We start from the raw sequence: 23040 nt of genomic DNA, 5'->3' as shown, positions 1-23040 counted from the left end.
TAAAGCTAGTAAATCCGTTTTTGTGGCCACCTCAAAAATATTCTGAAACCCAGTTAACTGAAGTGCGCATAATACACCAATAATACTGGTTCATAATTTACTATAATCATTTCATTGCAATTAATTTGTTGTGCGCCCACAACTAGTAGGCTAGGGTTAATAATGTTGACGTTTTTAAATATATTTTTTTACGAGTTTATTCGCATCTTATTCGAATTTTTTGGCGAATTGTGCTACTAGCTACTAATCTAGAGCTATCATTAGTTGGCTCGTTGCTGAATGTGCGCGCCAAATTATTGATGGCGTCAAAATCCTGATATGATTATAAAGGTTATAAATTTCACAAAATGGATGCCGCGTTCAACCTGCAATTTGGGAAAAATTAGATTGCTTTGCAAAAGCACAAAAGCAGTTGACATTTTACTTACATATCGTGCTCTGGTTTTATGAAGCTCTTTTTTATTGCAAACTTTGCATTGCGTTCTTGTGTTGCACCGAATATTTATAGTTTCTATGTGTGGTGTTTCTGTGTTTTATCGTTTGTACGCGTGTTTTCGTTTTCCTCTTTCTTTCTCAATAATTAGTTACGTTTGACACGCACACCTTTTTTTCTCTCGTTGTAGTGAATGGGTACACGAAATCTACTGTGGGCAGTCGCGTTTAGGGTCTAGCTTGAGTTTATTTCATTGTAAAAAACCCTGGGAATTAACGTTTAAGTCACCTTTTTAGGCGTTGGCCGCTTTTCGTTGTTTCAGTGTTTTAGCATTTTACTGTCGCTTATTTTAATACAAGTAAAAGACACACGTTGTAGCGCTTGGCAGTCGGTAGGCCGTTAAGTAGAGTTCTGGATTAGTTTGGCGTAACACTTGTTGCTATCAAAAATGCTTTGCTGCTGCTTTTGATTATCTTTTAATATAGAGTAACGGTCACTAAACTAAATCCCGCGGGGTTAATTCCAGAAGTAGTACAGTTGAAATGTTGGCGGATGCATTTTAAAGCTAATTTTTGAATGGAATCTGTACGACAATTACTAAGGCTCAATGCCCAGGCCCGCAGGACTTGCACTTACATTTATCGGGCTCTTCATAAAAAAAAGTTTTGTGACCTGGATATAGAACCTGTATTGATCTCTCAAATTTACACGCATGTTTTATTTCACGATCAACAGCTTTAAATTTTGCTGCGTCATTGTGTAGCTGTTTAGGAGCTGAGTATTTCTTCTGCCTTTCTTGGAGTTCGCCCAACCTTCTCCCTGTTTTACATTGCAACGGAATATTGCAAATATGTGTAAGTGGGCGAGTTAAACTTAGTCCTTTCCATGTGGTTTCTCAATGCTCCGCATTTGCTAGTGGGCTGAAAAATAGTTAAATCTTTACATCCAGCTAAAACGAAGCTGCGTTAAAGTTAAAAACTTAGTTAAAGTTAAACTCAAACTGAATCTTTACCTTTTCAGTCGGTCTAAAATTCAGTTAGTTTTTTTCAATACTATGGAACGAAATTAAGGAGACCAAGAAGCATATACCAGCAAACGCCGTTAAGGGCGCGGCTTGGTAAAATTTCAAAAGTTCGCATCGATAAAACAGTTTGTGCACATTGGTCTAAATATACCACAAGTTACTTGATATTAAACTCTCTTTGTTACTGTCAAGCTTAAATATTGACTTGCTCTTTATCTCCTGGTTTTAGCGCAAAGAGTCGAAACGATAGCGAAGCATCTTGAGCCGTCTTGCTGCAAGGCATCTACGGGACCTGGCTATGCTTCACCTATTGACGCAATGAAGGCGCCCAAAGAGAAGATAGTCTACATTCCGTGCATTTACAGGTTACGAGAATCCCTGTTTAACATTGAAACTTTCCATATTTTGCAACGACGCAAAACATAGGCAAGTTTTTGTTGTTGATAATAAACAAATTATTTTTTTGAAAAAATGAAGTCCATTCAAGTCGTTTGTCCAAAATACTTATGTCCAGTCAAATAATTTTGGCTAAAATACTTAATTCAAGTTAAGTAATTTCAAAACAGTGACTTAAGTTATTACAACACTCTTAATTACCATAGAATAGTCGTAAGAATATTTAATTAAACTGGTAAATGGCCGAACACTTCGAACAAGCCTTTATTCATAGATTGTTAGTTCTTAGATTGGCTAATTTGTTGCAGGAACACTGACATCAACGCTCCTGATTATTTGGCAACGGTAGATCTCGACGAAACATCGCCAACGTTCTGCCAGGTGTGAAAACTTTGTTATGAACTTCTATGGTCTCTATGCTATTTGACCAATCCTTCAACTGCCGCAGCGTAAACTCAATGCTAAGCTTGTTGAAAAATGAATAAAGAGTTATTCGAAACGTTCAAATTGATACCTACTTCTGAATGGGCTTTGATATTCGTATTACGTCTTACTACAACCTCCAACCATTATTGTCCAATGCTAATCTATTTTCTCCCTTCCAGACAAACGCCATAATCACACTTTAAATGGATTAAATGGACTTTTAACTTTGTTGTATTATAGGCCTTTAGGAGCAACGAGCCTGATCATAAAAGTATTTTTAACGATATATATATATTAGCATCAAAAATCTGTTGTCAAAACAGCGGCACCCTTACGGGGCCGGTCAAACTAGGGCGCCCAAACGTAGTCACCAAAACGACCAATGCCAAACAGATGGCCCCTGATCGTCCACCATCTACAGTTTAAGGCAGGGATCGGCAACCTACGGCCCGCGGGCCCGCCGACTCGTTGACAAACTAGACACGAGTTCATTTCAAATACTTTATGACTATTTTAACTACGTAGCAAAGTGGGAAAATTTTTCGCGTTTTGCGCGATTGATCTTTGTACGTCCGGTTCGTTTACGTTTTAAGGCTGTCTTTTAAACAAAAAAAAAATCGTGCTCGCTGCGCTCGTCAGGTGCTCCCGGACACAAAGTTTAATAAACACGGAACTAGACTAATTAAAAACGATTATCCCGTTTTCTCAATGTACTTTTATTACACTTTTTATATGTAGTATGGATGTCGACGTGTGAACTAGAATTTTAAACCAAACAAACGCTTTTTTTCCGCTTTGCGCCAACAATTCACTGCCTTCTTATATGTAATTAAACACGTTTTTAAGTGCAAAAAAAGATACGAGGCCCGCCTGAATAAAAGCTGTTCTAACATTTTAATATGCTGAGTTTCGTTTTGGCCCGCGACTAGAAAAAGGTTGCCGACCCTTGGTTTAAGGCGTTATTTTGACCATGTAGGTCTTGTTCCAATGAATTTAGGGCGTATTACGATATTAGGTCTTATTCAGACGAATTTGATCTTATTCTGTACTGCATGGATATTACTGCGCATTTGGCTGTATTGTGTCGTTGGCCTATGGTTTTAAAAAATTTTCTACTTCAGGTATTATTGCTTTTTACGTTTTTTGTGTGTTCCCTATTACATTCTGCGGCCTGCATAACTGTGCGTGGTTTACATTTCTGGGTATAAACTTTACTTCGACGCTCAGAAGTGCTAAACATTTAAAGATTTTAACAAAACGAGTCCAGTCGCTTAACCTTAAGAGCGAACACCCTCTGCCGTTGCCCACTTCAGGTGATAGGTTCTAACATTGACAGGTTAATGTGATTGAATTTCTGCCATTGTCCAATCCAGGTGATAGACCGACTCGAAATGCCCAACATGAAGGACGAGCTTCACCACACTGGCTGGAACGCCTGCAGTAGTTGCTTCCACGACCCGACCAAGCGACGGAGCCTGTTCGTTATGCCGGGCTTGGTTTCCAATCGCATCTACGGCGTCGATGTAACAACAGACCCGAAGCGGCCCAGGATTGCCAAGGTATAAGATCTCTTTTCCCCGTTTGCGCTGAACCGCTGGCTTTTGTCACTGTTCAAATAGGTAACTGACTTGAAAGTTGAAAAACTAAATGATTAGATTAGACGGAACATGTGTTTAGTTATCCGTTTGAACTAAAAGCGGTCTGTATAGACAATGGCCGACCTGGAGGCTCACAAAGGGTTGTCAAGTCTCACAAAGGGTTGTCGCGTTGAAATGCGCATCTTGCCCTAACGTACAATGACGGCAGTCTCCAAATCTTGGTCTAATAACTCCAAATCCACACACACAGTACACACACAGTACACACGCAGCAAAGCACGTAGTACAGCAACGACGAAGTACTTTCATGTGGCACGATGAAAGAAGCACGTTATCTAAACATGAAAGTCAACAGCTAAACAAAGAACATCAACGTACTCACAAAATAAATTAAACTTACCAAGTATTTTTGCTATACAGGTCTATTCAATTACATTCATTTTTTCAGAGTAGGTTTATTTGTCTTACGTTTCGCTTAACACGTATATCAACAATTAGTTACTTATCAAGGTACAACACAGCTTGCTTCTCAAACTTATTTAGCAAATAAACGGCACACATTCAAGAACACAAAGCCAATTCCAAAACCATTGTTACGTTTGGTTATTGATACGTATAGGCTGGTAACTAACAGCATTGGTATAACGTAAACGTGGAGAAGGAGATGTTGCCTCGACCCTTCTGCACAGCAATATATGTTTGTCACAAACCTATCATATATTTTATTATACATAACACAAAACGTTTTTAGACGGTGGAACCAGTGGATGTGATGCACAAGACGGGGCTGGCTAACCCACACACCGTTCACTGCATTCCGGGCGGGAAGATTATGATAAGCACGATTGGAGACCCGGCAGGAAACGGGAAAGGTATAGATCGTGTATATAAAACGATGGAACCTATTGTGCAAAACCAAATTTATGGATATGTTCTGTTTCCTATGGAGGCTATATTAACCTTAATTTTAACAAGTGTTATAGGCAACCTGAACCATGGGTCGTCAACGGTCCTTTACCTAACTGATAAACTGAGAACAAGGCCTTCTCAATACTTTTTTTGCCATTTTAAATATGCAAATGCTGCAATGTTTTGCGCTTTGCGCGAGGCTACATTATATCCTTGACCTATAAATCTCGATCTGGTAAATCATCTTTTGTGCCTAGAGGCGTCGTGCATAAACTGGAAATATCAAATATGAAAGCTTTGCAACTTTGTGTATCTAAAATTCAAAAAATTCGCTGCATCTTTTATAAACATACCATCGTAAGGTAACGGCAATAATAATAAGTAAATTGATCGTTTCAACTAAAACGCATTGTTAGTATGTTAAGCCCTCTTCGGGATACAGTCTTTTCAACACAAAAGCGTCGTGAACATTCCATGGTACTCTACTCTACAGTAGCCCTAAATTAAAATGTACGCACCCTTATGACATATATGGCAAGCTTACAATAGTGATCAAGTTTGCTGTGCTAAACGAATTTTAGGGACTAAAATGTACGAAGTTAATACCAACGATGTCCCAGAGTATGTTTTCAGACTATAACTATAGTAACCCTGTGTAATACTATGCCTCTTGGTAAGTGTTCTTACTAAGAAAAACTAACCATAAAGCCATCTCAGTAGAGAATCGTTCAATTTGGGCTTCCAGCTATAAGAGGATTTTTATAAAGTTACTTTTCCGGTAGTTTCATGGTTATAACCACTACCGCATTAAGCAACCCAAGCACTACGACCCATTTTTAGGAGGATTTATTATCCTCGACTCGGAAAGCTTTGAACTGGAGGGTGTTTGGGAAAAACCCGGCCACAACCCCAAGTTCGGCTACGATTTCTGGTACCAGCCCCGCCACAACGTCATGATCAGCACGGAGTGGGGAACCCCCAAGAAACTGCTGTCGGGTTTCAACCCCGACGACGTTGCGGCAGGTGATGGACTTTGTTATAGCTTTTTGATGGTTTTAAATTTGTAACATCTCGTCATCATTAGTACTTCTATTGAAACGACATTTTACAAAGTCACGATTTAAAATCGTTAATGAAACATCTCTATTTACTTTTTGGTCTTCAGTGTGCTTCATTGAAAATATCGTAATGACAACGTCTATAAAAGCTTTGCAATGTGAAATTAAATTCGCCCCATATATTGTGCCACAAATCTGGAACAACAACAGCATTCATGTCAGTCACCAGGTAGAATATCGGCAAACCATGTATACCATTTCAGTTGCGTTTACTTTTAATTTGTTGAATTGGCGGTCATATCTCGCTGTACAACAGCAGGTCCGTTGCAGTGGCGTAGCCAGCCGAAAATTTTGAGGGGCCAAAAAGTTTGAACTTTTTTGTTCAGCTTTTGTCATTGTATCAACTGCCGTAACGAACACAAATAACAATGTTACCAAACCGTTTAGAGCAGCAACTGACTGAGTGTTAAGGCAATATTGAAAAACATTCAAAGAGCAAAACCTGTCTAAAAGTAACAAAACTACATTAATATATAGCAAACGTAATAATAACTACATCGTTTATGATGTTGCAATGCATGACAATTGAAGGTGTGGCATGCCTGTGATCTACTGTTGTGGCACTGCTCATCAATGCTAAACAAAAAAAATATTAAGAGTAAGATATTCATAATTTTTTTTGGGGGGGCATGGCTCCTCAGTCCCCCCTGGCTACGCCTATGGTCTGACGGCAGGTTTCTTTTGATAATGATGTTTCATTGAACTAACATTAGGCGGTATAAATAAATTAGTATTTTGCAATCGCAGGTCACTACGGACATTCACTCCACGTATGGGACTGGACTACAAGAGAAATAATTCAGGTAATAGTCGGATTTCTTAATAACATCATGACGACTCGACTAGCCATGAAAGAATTGTTAAGGCTATCACCTTGTCTCGATAAACCATTCAACAAACCAACCATTCTAAATGACCTTTTTGGTTATTGTTATAAGCTGAAAGCCGTTAACTAACTGTCTCGACCAGATTTCAAACATCATAGCTCTAGGGATGTCCGATGTTTGAAATTTTTAATCCGATATTGATACCCAATATATAACACAAAATGTATCGCAATCCGATCTGCTACTAAAACATAATTACTATGTACAAACAAATTGAATAGAATGAATTAAACCGTCCAAAGATAATTTTTTTCATATCATTAGGACAAAATTCGCTTTAGCATGAAGAAGGTTCAATACCGTCAGTTGTTAACCGACTATTTTTTGACAAATTTACCTTTAAATGTAGAAATCGCTGTGTTGGGTAGCCAATCATGGCTATAATACCTATAGTAATATAGTGTTGTATCGGCAGCGCTACCACCGTAGTACCGGACGAGTACCGATATTACCACTTGGCATCGCGTATCGATTAAAATCCTATATTTCGGACATCGCTAATCATATCCATACCGTATTTTCTAAAATGTAAACTTATAGTTTACAGTGGTTTATACCAATTTTATTTTGGGGCCTAATACTCTTTGCCGTTATTATGTTTCCCCCTAAAACTAGGACATCGACCTGGGACCAGACGGAATGATTCCACTCGAGATACGATTCCTGCACGATCCATCCGCCACCGAGGGATTCGTGGGTTGTGCTCTCAGCAGCACCGTGTTCAGATTCTTCAAGACCGAGGTGCGATTTTTTTAAGTTTTGACAAACAGAAACAAACGTTTTTCCTTTCCAAGTGACTACTTAAGTCGTACTCCTATTAAAGTACCTGGGTATTTGAGAACTTGTTACACGTGAATCTGTGTCATTCCTTTATTGAGAAGTTCACCTTGCTCTGTCATCACATGGGTTCTTATACTGGGGTCTTGACCCCTTGGGGTACGTAGAAGCGCTTTAGGTTGTCCATTAAAGCACAATTAAAATATCAGTCGACTAATTGAAAAATTATAATTTTTTTAAAAAGAAAACGGAAAAAACACGTTGTACTATTGTGTTTATACTGCAATTCAGTTACACATTTTTGGTTGAAAACAGCAGGTTTCCTATCATATTCATATTTTGACGTTAGTACTGCACGATTCATGTCGACCTTGCATGGTCCGCGCACACCCGCGTTAACAAGTTAAAATCTCTGCCATAGCAGCAAGCGAACAGGCCTATAATTGTGGTGTTTTCGTTTTTGTGTAGAACGGAACCTGGGATGCCGAGAAGGTTATCAGCATTCCGCCGAAGAAGGTTGAAGGCTGGGCCCTGCCAGTAATGCCAGGTAGGTAATTAACAGTTGAAAGCATTTTTTTGTAATATTACCGGACCGGTTTGAAGTTTTATGTTGTTTAAACCACGCCGTTAAGCTACGATCCAAGGAAGTCTGCCCTTGGCAAATGGTACCTGGTTGCGATGGTGAACCCATAGAGAGTTAAACAATAATTTTCACCGTGAGTTACGCGAAGACTTTCAACCGGTACGCGAGAATCTTTCATGCCATGTGAAGAGTTTGGGAATTTTTTCCACCAGCGTAATATTATGCCGTCTGCAGTTACTTATTTGCCACATTAAACGATCTTTAATTTAAAATCAACGTTTTTATGGCTTTAATACATCTTCGTTAATTGAACGAAACGAATTAGTTTAAAGGTTGACAACCACTGCGGTAAATATTTCAAGGTATTTTTGTTCAAAGGTCTCGCGAACGACGTTATTGGGATTTACTGCTAATCCTTAAAGCTGACCACATACCTCTAATTCTGCTTTTGTTTATATTTTGCGGTCAATCCTATGAAACACTAACCGGCAACCAAGTAGTTGTTAGAAGCTGCCCGTGGGAGCATAACACCGACCTCCAAATACGTGTTATCAATCATGGGATTTAGAAGCACTGTGAATAACTCGTAAATTAATTAATCCGAGAAAAGAAAACCGAATATTTGAAATTAAATTCCAAGTACAAGCCGCCGACTGGACTTTATTTCGCTTGTAATTTATAAAATGTATTATTTTTAAGCGATTACGCGCTGTTTGGATCCACGCCACGTTATCATGCTGTGTTCGCGTCATTGTGATAAAGGTGTGGTGTGAACGCCGAATGGAATTTTACAGAGTGAAGGTTTAACTCTTTAAACAAGCGTTTATTGACCTTAATCTTGTGATTTCACAGAGTAAAGTAAAAAATAAGAAACTATATATAACTTTGTTAAATACAAACAAAGTTATATACAAGACCAGTTGGTTACGGAACAAAACTGGAGCTAAATAATTAAACAAATATGCCAGTGGAGTAAAGCGCCATCAAACCATTTAAACTGTTTGCTAAAGATTGACTAAATTCAACCAATGCTAATATATTTCATGCTAGTTTGAGTCTGTTGGGTCGAGAGGTGTTCACAATACTTATATTTGGGTTGCAATTCAAAAAAGTTTGAAAACCACTGTCATATAGCACAACAAGCTTACTAGTATGACCAGCAATTCGCCAATCACCTACCACGGTGCAAAAGTCAACAAAAGGAAATTGCAGACGCAAGCGCTTCTCTATCAGGCGCCCAGACTAAAATAGGCGAAGGTAAACATAGGGACTGCGCCGCCGACAAACCGCATTTCCTCCTTCAACAACCGGGAGTGTTTTCACAGTTGCACTCTTTTATTGCTCACATAAAATGCGACCTTCGCAAAACTTGGAGGTCGCCAAGTTTTTATTTCTTCCACTTGTCACTATGACCTCTACAGTCCATATTTAAACGAGCTAAGTTGAATTTTACGAGTGCAATTAAGTCTCGCCTTGATTGGGTATTATATGGGGCTTTGCGTTAAAGCCAATTGTGTGTTTCATGTTTATTGGAATGCTTCGTATGAGCAAAAACAGTACGATTTATTTATTTAAACTGAACAAAGCTGCTATACAATTTTGGAACCACACGTCGTCATTGGTAAATGTATTTTTTTGTCAGCGCGTCACAGGACATACAAAAGTTTGGTGAACATTCGTACGCTTCAAATATGTGCATATTTGCCCAATAAAATACTAGAATGATTGTGTACAGTCCCCAAACATCAATCAATAAACAGAGGTTTTAACGGTAATGCGTAACACCTTTTTTAGTGTGCCAGTTGCTGCAAAGTCAAAGCTCTACCTTGAGCGCAAACAGCAATACCTTTTTGCTTTCCGCACTTCGGCTGGCCAAAACTACTGGATGGGTACTTAATGACGTAAAACTTCCTAGTCGGATTTCCGCGCTGGACTTTTCGGAAGATATTGAGCCTTTGATCGCAACTTGGATCTTAAAACGAATGATGGTCGCGCGTTGGGAAATTAGGCTGCTAAAATGTTTACAGATCGACTGGCGTCTAATGTACGCCAACACGTTTAAACAACTAGTTCAAGTGTTTGCTTAACGTTTGATAGCTTTGTCTTGCGCAAGAGCGCTGCGAAACCTATTATGTTGTGCTGTCAATTGACCTGTTTAAAAATGAGACCAATAGAAACGTGTTTTCCAAACGTTTTCTGGCATCGACCCAAATGCTGAGCGAAAATGTCGCAGCTATAGCTTTGGCGAGCCAGTTCTGGTTACTAAACATTTCAGATGTACAAAACATAGGAAAAATCACATAAATAGATTCGAATTGAATAGTAATGAGACATTTCGTCCTATTTCTCCAGCTGTTTTTCAAAATTTTGGAGGAATATAGCTCTCCCACTGTTTTGTAAAAAAAGAAATCTAGCTCATAACCAATCTCAATAAATGTAACAAGCACTCGACCCAACCAAATAATGCGGCGACCCAATTGTGAGTCCAGCGAGTCCGACCGATATTTTGAGAACACATAAACATCAAACAAAACGAAATTTAGAAAGTTTTGACTTTAAACTTTTGCATACAGGTTTCCTATATGAAAGAAAAAAACTATAAAAGCGTGTGGTTGCTAGAAACTGTCCAGAGCATTGCTAATTGTGTTTTCTAAACAATTTGCGATAAGTTTATCGCCAAATAGTTTAACGTAATCAGCGTGAATTTAAGCCTTTTGGATAACTTTATGGATATCAGGATTTTCCTAACACGGATTTAGTGGAAAAGAAAATGACGAGAAATCGGCATTAACGTATAAAGCGGAACGAAACACAGTCCCTTACCGCTATACTTGTTCGGTTGACTAAAAGTTTCTCAAATAAAATTTAGCAAGCAATATACAACTTTTCCTATTACTCCATATAACCATTCCTAACTTATCTTTAAAGAAATAGACAAAAAATCCAGTCCCCAATAACTCAAAGCAAAAAGCAGCACATTTTTAGAAATATTCTACCTATAGTTAATGGAAAGTTTAAACAGCACAAAATACGACTAGGTTTGATTACCGATATTCTGCTGTCGATGGACGACCGCTATTGCTACTTCTCCAATTGGCTGCACGGCGACATACGTCAGTATGACATCACCGACACGCGTCACCCGAAGTTGGTTGGCCAGGTCTTTCTAGGAGGAAGCATCTGCTCGGATGGAAATGTGAAAGTAGGAAGTAAAACGATAAAAAGTAAACCTTCATCGGCTTGTAACTTTCCTTTGCGGGAGTTACACCCATGAGGACACGATACAAAACATTAAATATTATAAAAAATACTCTGTGATTTCAGAAGTAAGTTTTTAATATTTCTAGAGGCATATCTCCAGTAAAGTATAACATCCCGCAAAACACCACTGTTTTCTCATGGTTTTTATTGCACTTTCACATTTCTGTTCGTTCAAAGTTAGTGTTGTCAGCTCTTTTGATCGTTAAAAATGTCGAACATAAGAGGTCTAATCTAAATGTAACATTTAATCACTAAGTGTTTGGTAAAAATAAAACGTCTCTATCAATTTAACCCGTTTGAGAAACCGTTAAACCTACTGCGTAACAAGGCTGTCGCACATTTGACATTTTATTCCGATATTTTAGATAAAAAGTTCGTCCTAAGACCCTACACCAAATAGCGTTATTATTATATGGCTGATTCCGCAAATAGATATATTTAAAAAACTTCAAATGGTATTTTTGTCACGAGCCAAGTTTGCTTCAGCACTAGACAGTATAGTTAGCCTAAACACTTAACTATTTTGTTTAACTTTACCAGGTATAAATCGCTGTGTTTAATAAATATGCATTTAATTTACAAACGAACTAGAACCTGTATTAGCACTTGGCTTCGTATATCGTTCGAACCGATATTTATGGGACATTTTACGCAAGTGGTATTTTCGGATCTCGTGTGTTTGCAAGTTCTGCAATGAACGTTTACTAAACATAGCGATTTTACCTGGTAAAGTTTATGCTATCGCCCTACTAGCGTGACATACTGTAAGTGCCGATTCGCTACCAAATTAATACAAGCATTTCTGACATGATTTTCAGTCCGGCAAAGCGATTTCCACCTTGAAATGTAAATTTATAAAAAAAATGTAGTGTGACAACTGGATGTAACTAAACTTAACGCTAAAATCTAATTTTGGAATAATATATAAACCAAAATTGCCTGTGAACGTTTCAATTCCATATATTTCGCTTGTTTGAGCCTAATAATGGCGTCATTTTGTATTGGATCCAATCGCGCTACATTTTACCAAAAATATCGGGTATCGGTATTGAGATAAATGTCGAGTAGCCTGTCATCAGTGGCGTAGCCAGCCGAAAATTTTTGGGGGGGCCAAAAAGTTTGAACTTTTTGTTTAGCTTTTGTCATTGTATTTACCGCCGTAACGATCACAATAACAAAGTTAGCAAACCGTTTCGAGCAGCAACTGACTGAGTGTTAACGCAATACTCCATTTCCAAGAAAACCATTCAAACAGCAAAAACTGACTTTTAAGTAGTAAAACTACATTAATGTATAGCAAATGTAATGTTAACTACATCGTTTGTGACGTAACAGTGTATGACGATTGAAGGTGTGGCATGGCTGTGATGGACTGTTGTGGTACTGCTCACAAATGCTAAAAAAAACAAAGTATTAAGAGTAAAATATTTATAAATTTTTTTTTTTGGGGGGCATGACCCATCAGGCCTCCCCCCCTGGCTACGCCTATGCCTGTCATCCTTATTCCTAACATCATGGTAAACATGAAAGTCGTCGAACTATAAGTTGGCTACGTGTTGGTCAGGTGACGGAAGACAGTGAGTTGAAGAGCCAGCCGCCTCCGCGCTACATCGGAGGAAAGCGAATTGAAGGAGCGCCACAAATGCTGCAGCTCAGTTTAGACGGCAAGCGCCTCTACGTAACCACTTCACTCTACAGCGGCTGGGACAAGCAGTTCTACCCCGGAATGATTAAGTAAGCGGTTGTAGCGCATATTTGGAAGTAGGCCTATACACGTTTATAATTTTCGCGTTAATAGGCCTAATAAACGATGTTTTCCTTTTGCATTGCTTACTGTAATTTTTTTAATCGATTTTTGTTCATGCTCTGTTTTGTTTTTTAAACATTATTCTTTTGAGTATGGGAATTTTGTAGTACCGAAATAGCATATCAATCAGGCTTTACACAGTACGCAATATTGCTTTAAAAACCAAATGCAATGAAGACTTTAAAATATTTTTCTCTTTGGTTTACATATTGTTTTGCATATATTAAATTAATGAAGTTTATCTTAAATTATTTGATTGTCTTTACATATGCTACATATATATGTCGCGAATAGGGATATTCAAAGTAAAATCCCAGGGATTCAAGAACTGTAGGTCTCGAAACTAGAATAACGAATTCAGAGTATCCAATCCAAGTATTAGTATGTATTTTTATTAAATTACTAAACTTCGATTTTGTTTGGGGCGTATTTAATGTTCGTATACCCTACAGGGCCCACAGCCACAGAAATAATCAGAAAACAATTTGCTAACCTTTGTATATTGTAATAAAAAATATTCTCCGAAATGTTTAACATTATAAACAACGGTCATTTAAAGCAACTTCAAAACACGCGTAATCTCAGAACAGTGCATTGTGACGCAATAACCAACCACATAACCAGAACATTTGAATGTAAAGGGCCGGCTCCTATCTCCTGAGAATCGACGTCGACACCGTGAACGGGGGACTTACACTAAACGAAAACGCTTTCGTCGACTTTGGCCTGGAACCAAGGGGCCCGGTTCTGGCCCACGAAATCCGCTACCCTGGAGGGGATTGCACTTCTGACATATGGATTTAATTCTTAAACGATCTATCCGCTTTTCGCCCATACCTGTATCGATTTAGTTGCCCGGTTACCAATTGTCTTTAAAATAAGACGACTTTTACCACCCGGTCTGATTTCTTCTGACAGTTTTTAACGCACCGAAATTAGAATATTGGTAGGGTTTGAAGCATCTGTATTATATTTTAATTGTCGTTCGTTTTAAGTATTTTGTACCAGAATCTTGAATTTGCTAGCTGGCTGCGTCGCTAATCTATATTCAATCTTTTCTAAAGTTTACGAGGCCTATATTGTAAGTCTCGGTGAACCCGGTACGGTTCAAGCAATTGTAAATGATTTAGGCCATAGTAAAACTTTGAATAATATTCAATACTATTTAAATGCTAGCAATTGCATTTGCATAGTTTTTTTTGGTGTTTCATTATTTTGTGCGAACTTAATTTTTCCAACTAATTTTATTGACACTCTTCCACTTGTTTTTATGTATTTGCATGATTGGACAGTTATTGCTTTGCGGAGGTTTTAAAAAGATGTCCATTTTATGGCGAACAAACTGTACAGCTTTTTCGTGTCTTTTTACTTTTTGTTGTTAGATTCCCTGACAAAGACGAAAACGTCAGATAAAACAAATACCGGGAGAACTTCTTTAAGTACCGGGAGAACTTCTTTCCAGAACAAAATATTGTCGTATGCTGTTCCTAGAATATACAGTACACCGCATGATGAACAAACACTCTAATTGTTTACGCTTCACGATCTATAGTAGGCATACCACTTCGAAAGGCATCTTTCACGAAATGAATTATGTTTTTTGAGTTCATTTAGAAAGATGCTGTGTATCGTGCCCAAACTTTTTTTTTCCGAGCTAACGGAACAAAAGTGTGCTTTTTAGATCAATGTGTCCATAAATTGGCTTGTTGACTAATAATAATAACTCGACTAATTGGCAAATAGCTGCCGGTATTCTTTAAACTGAACATTGGATAATTTTTGCTTATCGATATGAAATGTGCTAATTGAACACTAATAAAAGTGGTTGCAGTTTTACTGGTAAACTTTTTCAGGTTAGCAAAGTTTATCCGACATGTTTAGACCTGGAAACATGATAAAAAGAAAAAATATATTAGTTTGAAGCATAATGTATTTTTCAGCGTTGTGCAATTTAATTTTGTTCGAGTTGAAAATGTGGAGGTGAGTTTTTTGATTGGTTTACGAGATTTAGACTGACGTGTTCAACGCTAATTCTTACTTTTTTTTCAGTAAAACAGTGATTCCCAAACTTTTTTTTCTCGCGTACCATTTTGAGCTTTTGCACAGTGTTCATGTACCACCAACGTTAGGCCTACATCCGACTAAAATATCTCAAACTATAACTATTTTAACATATAGATAAGAAAAGGAGCATGTAGCTGTATTAAAGTTTAACAAATGTCATTCCAGGAAGACATAAAAGCCATAAATTATACAAAACACAGCAATTAGTTTTAGTGCGATGGATGTGAGAGCCAGCGCACCACCGTGTAGTAGAGAAGACAGGTGTAATTGGAACTAAGATTCTCCCAAAGACGTTTAAACAACAGATGTTCGTAAATTTTTAACAAAATGTAGTTTTCTTACTATTCCTCTATTTTAAAAGAAATTACAGTAGTTCCATTATTGAAACATCAAAACCACACGACAATTCTACACTGCTGCTATGTTCATTATTATAACATACGTATTAAACCAGTTAGCGTTTTATTATCTTAAACAAGATAAGTGTTACGTCATAAATGTGCAAAACCAAAGGTAACTAAAACGACATTACAAATTACCCAATCTGAAAGTGTTTTCAAATTTATCAGTATGCTGAAGTTAGTCGCGTACCACCTGAAAGACTCTTGCGTACCACAGTTTGGGAACCACTGCAGTAAAGCATGTAATAATTCGCAGATAATTATTCAAAAACAACACTACAAACCAATAAAGCAAATCAAATGCAATAAAATTGTGGAATAGCGCTTTCAGGCTGGAAATAAAACCGACAGCGTTAAACACAGCTGGAAAGCGAAACTGTAATGTCAAAAACAGTCAGATGGTCAAAAAGCAAAACAAACTAATAAAAAGATTTAAAAACAATATTTGTTTCTTGATGAAACCGTTTGCGATGTGTGATGTAGTGGAATTAATTTACAAATAATAAATTGCCTTTGCAGTTATCAACAGCATCTTTTAGGTTTTTAGCATTTGTAGGTTTTCCCTAAAGAGAGCTTTTCCCCTAAAGAGAGGTACACCACTTTCACAGACCGCACTTTTTAAAACGTTTTAAAGTCGACTTGTTGAGGCCAACCACGGCCATCTGTCACTTACAAAATTCATTCAAGTGTTTTCATATTTCTTGGTAAGCACACCATCTAGTGACAGAACATTTTTTGTTGTTTTACACACAACACGGGTGACTAACGACCAGACATACAGCATGTGTATAAAACTGCATTTTAGTTTCTAAACTATTTTACAAAGTCGCAAACAAAAGAAATCGACAATTTAAAATATGTGAAAAAAACGTTGAAACTTGTCATTTGAACCCTTGTCAGTCAAACTTTTTACCGTGGTTTTATCTATACCCAACGACTTCAGTTGCTGCGTACATTACAACTGTCATGCATATGAAAGGCGTAACACGCAATGCCCAGATCAAGGTAAAAATGCTTTTAACGTCCAGTGTCAGACAGCACAGGTTTTAAATCTCATGAGAACAGTATTGATTCTTTTCGTAACAGTTAGTTAAAAAAAATCAGTAAATACTTCTATTTAAAAGGACCAAACGCAAGAGCTAATATGTTAGGGTTTCAAAATTTTTTCAATAAAATTTTGTTTTGATTTACGTCACGAAGCATTGGGGTCGAAGATTACTGTCACACGAAAATCGCAAAATGAAGCACGGTATCCTGCTGGTTTCAATGAAAAGTTATATTACACACTCATTGTCCCGAAATTCACTGTTAAAAATATAACGTGGTATATCTGGATGCTCGAAGTAGTACAGTCCTATAGAGCTCAAATTACACATTAATGAGATTAAACGCACGAGACCCTACAACAGAACACTTACACGTAGACATGTTTTATTGAACACACTTAAGAGATGTTTTATTTATTTATTTGTTTGGATAACAATAATAATAATCAACTGTAATTTTTTGTTGAAGGATTTTCCCAAACCTACCTCAACACACGGGTGTTTAATGGCCATTCTCCCAAATAGGGGATCGGATATTTTATGTAATAATGTTGTAACAAAGGCTTTAAGTCGTGTGATAAGTCGATCATTTAGCTAAAGACTTACTTGTTATATTCCTTCGTGGCGCAGCAGTAACATTTCCATCAGCAAAATAACCAGTCTTTTGAAAGATGTCGAACTCATTTTCAGTTGATAATGTCGACACTTTTTAACTTATAAGCTGTTGTATATTCTATGTAAAACATCTAAAATCAAAAAAAATGTTTCGTGTATCGCGTTAGGTATGGTAAACACCCAGTGGTGGGATTCAAATTTTTGTCAGCCGGTTCTATCACAAAAGTCATATTTTTCGGTCGGTTCTGTTGCAAAAAGTCATATTTTTCGGCAAATAATTAAAGTAGTTGCAATAACAGGAAGCAAACCCAGGAAAGGTTGGAACCGGTTGAATCCCATCACTGCTAACAGCCACACTAAAAAGCATTAGCCTCATGACGTATACTTATGACGCAACAATGGAATCTTCAGACCCACTGTCACAAAGAAAAATTACTACAATAATAAAAATTAACACAATATATGACTGTTACTTGCGACCTTGACCATTGCACATTTTGAAAAAATAACACGTGAGGTACATGGATCTTAAAAATCTGTGTATCAGATAAGATGCAAAAATCCATTGACAGTAACCAGTAATGCTAACCGGTTCGCTGATCTCATAAAATTTTGTGAGACGGTTCTATAGAACCGGTGCGAACCGGTTGAATCCCACCACTGTATACACCTTCATAAAAGAAATAACCACACTGCCCAACAAGAATTAAGGCAAGTAACGCAAGACTATAAAGTCATATTAGGTTTTACGACTTTGGCTGAACAAACCTAATATTTCCCTACATTGGCATAAGGCATTAAACAAAAAGAGGTGACTACTAGTTATACGACTTCCTTGTCTTACAGTCAATATGTGCAGTTACCAACGTTTAAAATATGAAGTGACATACCTGTAGGCTAAATAATATCCTAAATCGAAAATCCTGCCCTAATACAACTACAGTCGGCAATAAATGAGATCCATTTTATCAAACAACCACTACCTGTTTAATACTTTTTCAAACAAAAATTGTATTAACTACTTCGTGACTTTGCTGCAACAAAATGACCTGCGACAATCTTATGCAATTCCTAACATTGTTTTTGCTTCAATACTAAACAGAATCAGCACTGGCACACACCGCTCGTTGCTTGAAAATTGTGCCGGTCTTTTGCGTACAGCACCCTAATGACTGCATGATTAGGCGCCCTACACTGATTTGATTAAGAACGCGCTGCTTTTAATTGTTGCCCGCAAGGCAAGCTTTGTTATCTCAACTGGTTTTGATTTCACGTTAGTGAAACACCTTCATTTGGGAGTTAAGAACGATGTTACATAAAATAGTGGGAGAAAACGAAATACTTGCAAGATACTTAATTAGGGATCAAACATTACATTGTTTATAAATTTCTCTTTTTGAAAATACTTACAACTCCGAACACAGATTAACGAACTGCATAGAAACCTGTTGCAACGCGATAAAGAACTCATGATAATATCAAAATTAAACACAAACAGTTTTACAGAAATAAAACAAAAGAACTTCAGAAGTATAATCTCCGTAATGGTATACATATTTAAACTCTTTGCAAATGGGAATAGAAAAAGAACGTTCATAGGCGAAATCTATTACAAATATTTGGTTCAAACTGTGAATGTATCCTGCATAAATGACATTAATTTGCTTTTTGTCATGAGGTTTCCGAAAAGTTTTTATAACATTTCTTACTGTACATTGATCCTTTTTTACGTTTACTGAGGTGCAACAAGCATTTTCTAAACAACATCCCGATTTACGAACCTTTACTAAAATGGCAAAAAAGAAAAAGGGTGTAATCGCCTGTGACAATAAACAGTGCAACACACAGTGTGGCAGCCGTAAAAAGTAAAAAATATTCTTTCACGCTGATGGGTGATTGTAAATAAACGGGTTATCAATTTTATGCGTTTCGCAAAGACGATTGTTTACTAGCAGAAAATCCAAAACACTTTATCTCATGTAACTTTTTCTAAGAGAGTTTTGTGGCTTTTAAATTAATATCCTAAACAATAATTAAGAATATGCTGAAAACTAGTTTATTAATGCTGGACTTTTGTATTATTCTCGGCTTTACAGGTTAACTTTAAAAATGGAGTACCGCAATTTGAAGGCATCTAACAAATGATCTTTACAAAATGCAGTACGTCTGCACTTAAACTACGGCTCCATATGAAGATCCCCTGTCGACTGATAAGTTGAATGTCCCTCGTCCATTTGAAGGTTAGGGTGCTCAATGTGGGAAATTCCCAGGGTGAGGGTGTGAGATCGAATGTACCTGAGGTCGTACGCCAGAGTGCCCACGAAGAGAATTGCCAAATAAATAAGGAACCATTCCGAAATGGTGGCGACGTTTCTGTACTGGGCCGAATCGTTCTGACAAAAATAGTGGTTTTTCAAACGTCTTGAGAAGAACATTAAGAACAATCTTTCCTGATTGATAGATGTAAAGTCTTGTTCAAAGATTTAAATAATTCGGATTATAATGTTCGAAAGATAACTATTATTTAAACTTGTAAAAACAAAAGGTTTATCAACTTGAAACGTCAAAAAACGTCATCCTTATTAAGTAAAATAAATAAGAAATTTGTGTAACAAACTAAGTAATACAACTTACGTTCATCAAAATGCTCCCAACGATTACTAATCAGCAGCAGTACGGCAAACAAAGCTAAGAAAAAAGGTTTGGCATATGTGTATCACCGAGGTGCCACAAAGCATTAAAGAATTTTTTTTTACATAACTTACATGCAGAACGGCCTATACCAAAACTTAAGCTGGAATAACATCATTAAAACAAGTAATTGGGCGTTTCAAATGCCATACCAAGCATTTAAATATATATCCAATTGGCTCCTAACAAAAACATTTTATTAGTCGCTGGTCATTTTTGGTTGCATCAACTTGTGCTTATTCAATATTTGGTACATTAACCATTTAGAATTGCCCTTACTTTCGCATAATTATACCCGTTGGACTCTTAAGTTGCAGGTCTGTCAAACTTTATATTTATATTACTTGTCCAAGTGTTGTGGAAAAAAACAATCAATAACAAATGACAGTTATTAAGCAAAATGACAAGTCAAAAGACTTGACAATGATCCATGACTTTAGTCACTGTTTTCAAATTACCTGACTTGACTTAAGTCGTTTTAGTAAAAATTATCCAATGACTTGAGCTGAAAATAATGGTTCTTATTAAACATTTTATTATAAATTGAGCAACTTTTCTCTTGTTAAAAACAATTAAATTGCCGAATGTTTTTTTAGTTTTTTTTAGTTTGAATCATTGCCCATAATGCGAAGAGTTTACCAATTTTATTGGCTTATGGTTCATTTTTATAGAAGTGGTTGACTTTGAGATAATTGCTTTTACAATGTCTTGACTGATGGGGCTTGTCTTTGGCCACTTATGACTTGGACAGGGACCTACTTTGTTTTATTTTTTCGAAAGACTAACTTCAACAGTTATTTTATAAATTACTTGACTGGGACTAGGTCTTTTAAAAATATCGCGTCCACAACTATGCCAAAGGATACGAACTACAAACGAAACCAACTCCAGGAATGTGATAACGATTCGAAGCACCACGACGTTTTTCTTGTGCACCTTGTTCATGAGCTGATGCCAAGAGACATAAACGATGATGCAACTGTAGATCATGGCTCCAATGAAGGCCAAAAAAGCTCCGACTAGATGAGGGGCAAGGACATTAGTCCACTGCAAAGTAAAAATAAATGTTTTGATAACCTAGTAAGTGACAATGGCTTGGTCAAAATGCATTTAAATTGCTGATTTCAAGTAATTAGGCTTGATGAATCGTTTTCTGGTGGAACGCTGATAGTTGGTTTGCGTTATTTAGACAAATGACTTCATTTTTGAAGTAGTATAAAAGGCTAAAATAACATATGTTGTTGTTTTTGGTTGTATTTTTTTGGAAATAATTCTCGCAATCAAAGGATTTTTTCATTTTAATAATTTTTAGTATTATTGTTTTGTCAAAAGCTTGGACATTATTTGTTAATGGTTTGAACTTCAAATACAAAGCTTGGACTAGACATTTTATGAGGTAAAAAAAACTAGTTACGGGTATAAGACATTTAAAAATGACTTGTTTGCAACACTGGACCAAAAATTGTAATGAATTTTGATTTACATTATTAAAAGAGTATTTTCGACCCGGAAGCTAACATGCTATTCTTAAAACAGAAAAGTATATTGTTTGTTTTATATTGAGTCGTTTATTTGTGGTTTAAAGTTTAACACAACTTAGCAGGTAACACTGTTTTTGTTTTATATGTGATAGCTTCAGTACGCTCGTCAAGCAACGATCGGCAATAAAATCAAATTTTCCATCTATTTTGTTTATAGAGGAAATATGTTCGCCGCCAGACGAACGCAGACTAACCTGAAAAGCGCCCACCATAGTGATTCCAAAACAAGATATTGTTCCGACTATTACACCGGCAATATTGCATTTAGATTGGCCGTCGCATTGTATCACGTACCTACAATACAAACAAAAAAATCTCTGGCGTGGAAAAAAACGAATCAGAGTGTTCCTTATGGTAAACTTGAGAAGAAATGCCACTTCAACAAGGATGCAGCAAATAAAACTAAAATATTCTAAATGGTTAAAAATTGTTTATAAAGCAGCACAAATGTAGTGAATAACGAATAGGCGACATAGATCTTATGGTTGTCCCATTTTAAGGTTGAAAAAGCCACTCTTATATATTAGCAACCATCTTACTTTACATGTATATCGATATGTTGCAAAAATCTGTAAAACCTTTTAAATAACAGTATATACCTGTAATAAGAATACATGGTAACGAGGGTGAAGAAAGCACCCCATGTTAAAATCAAAGTGAAGATGCAGCTTTCCGGGGGACTTGCGCCGGTGTCACTAACGAACGGCCACGATGGCAGGGGTTGCAAGTTTTCGTTGCTTATTCCGATTCCATAGCTGCGGAGAAAGATAAACAAACCAATGGTTGTTAAACAAGAAAGCAATGTTGTTATACAGGTTGGCTTGTAATACGCGCCAAGTACATTAAACAAGTCTAGGATTTGAAGTTACTTCAATGCTTGGGCCCTGTAAATGTCCTGTTTCTTATGAGTAAGAGATGTGCATCTATAGGCGTTCAACTAATCACTTTTATAGGAAAGTTATATTCAACTTATATAAACAAAGACTATGTTAATTATCCGGCGTTGGAAAAGTATATTTGGTCAATTCCTTGAAAAGAGTGTCGAAAAAGTTTGTTTTACAATATTTATTTTCAGAACCACACTTATTGGCTATTCATACTGTAACCCAAACTATATAGTAATCACTTACCATACGAAAAATCCTCCACCGAGTAACAACACAAAAGCGATTGGAAAGTGGCAAAAAGATCGGCAAGACTCCCACATTTTCCTATGATTCTAATTGATTTTGACAGCAAATGTCCTATAGATAACGATACATTTAAATTTTAATAAAATATTCGACAAAACAGACCAAATCTCTTCTTGTTCCACAATCGTGTTCTCATATAACGTCCTTTTTCAATTTCTTGCTTTCATTCGTTAGTTTGCATTAGTTTAAAGTGGATTCGTCAGTCATTAACACAGCCTGAATATCTTCTGTTTCGAAAAGCACATTCCACTTTAAACTTTAGACAGGCTT

The 23040-nt window shown here is 36.9% G+C and overlaps 2 protein-coding genes across 2 annotated transcripts; one reads left to right on the top strand and one right to left on the bottom strand.

The window, feature by feature from the left end:
* The first annotated feature begins 1161 nt into the window (after positions 1–1161).
* On the top strand, positions 1162–15049 carry LOC146138549 (methanethiol oxidase-like). The gene is made up of 12 exons (XM_083394835.1): positions 1162–1287; positions 1687–1822; positions 2162–2234; positions 3653–3838; positions 4629–4749; positions 5627–5809; positions 6652–6707; positions 7407–7532; positions 8037–8115; positions 11190–11353; positions 12977–13146; positions 13861–15049. The coding sequence occupies exons 1-12, from the start codon at positions 1284–1286 to the stop codon at positions 14021–14023; spliced, it is 1461 nt and encodes a 486-aa protein (XP_083250961.1). The 5' UTR covers positions 1162–1283; the 3' UTR covers positions 14024–15049.
* A 3689-nt stretch (positions 15050–18738) lies between these two features.
* On the bottom strand, positions 18739–22823 carry LOC146138548 (modulator of macroautophagy TMEM150B-like). The gene is made up of 6 exons (XM_083394040.1): positions 22708–22823; positions 22177–22332; positions 21772–21871; positions 20903–21083; positions 19980–20005; positions 18739–19738 (listed from the first exon to the last, which is right to left on the bottom strand). Exons 1-6 carry the CDS (start codon positions 22782–22784, stop codon positions 19523–19525), a joined length of 756 nt encoding a protein of 251 aa, XP_083250166.1. The 5' UTR covers positions 22785–22823; the 3' UTR covers positions 18739–19522.
* Positions 22824–23040: the final 217 nt, after the last annotated feature.

This window comes from Ascidiella aspersa, chromosome 7, assembly GCF_963924565.1.
Source record: "Ascidiella aspersa chromosome 7, kaAscAspe10.2, whole genome shotgun sequence".
NCBI classification, from domain to species: Eukaryota; Metazoa; Chordata; class Ascidiacea; order Phlebobranchia; family Ascidiidae; genus Ascidiella; species Ascidiella aspersa.
The sequence above is the reverse complement of the archived record's forward strand: the minus strand, read 5'-3'. Positions and strand labels throughout refer to the sequence as shown.

Bases quoted from the DNA above. Each gene is read 5' to 3' on its own strand.
- LOC146138549 (XM_083394835.1), top strand. The intron at 2,235-3,652 runs GTGTGAAAACTT...TGTCCAATCCAG, and splicing joins CATCGCCAACGTTCTGCCAG to GTGATAGACCGACTCGAAAT. The intron at 3,839-4,628 runs GTATAAGATCTC...AAACGTTTTTAG, and splicing joins AGCGGCCCAGGATTGCCAAG to ACGGTGGAACCAGTGGATGT.
- LOC146138548 (XM_083394040.1), bottom strand. From the start codon at position 22,784: ATGTGGGAGTCTTGCCGATCTTTTTGCCACTTTCCAATCGCTTTTGTG. The intron at 21,872-22,176 runs GTATATACTGTT...TTTGTATTGTAG, and splicing joins ACCATGTATTCTTATTACAG to GTACGTGATACAATGCGACG. The intron at 20,006-20,902 runs GTATCCTTTGGC...GCTGCTGATTAG, and splicing joins GTTGGTTTCGTTTGTAGTTC to TAATCGTTGGGAGCATTTTG.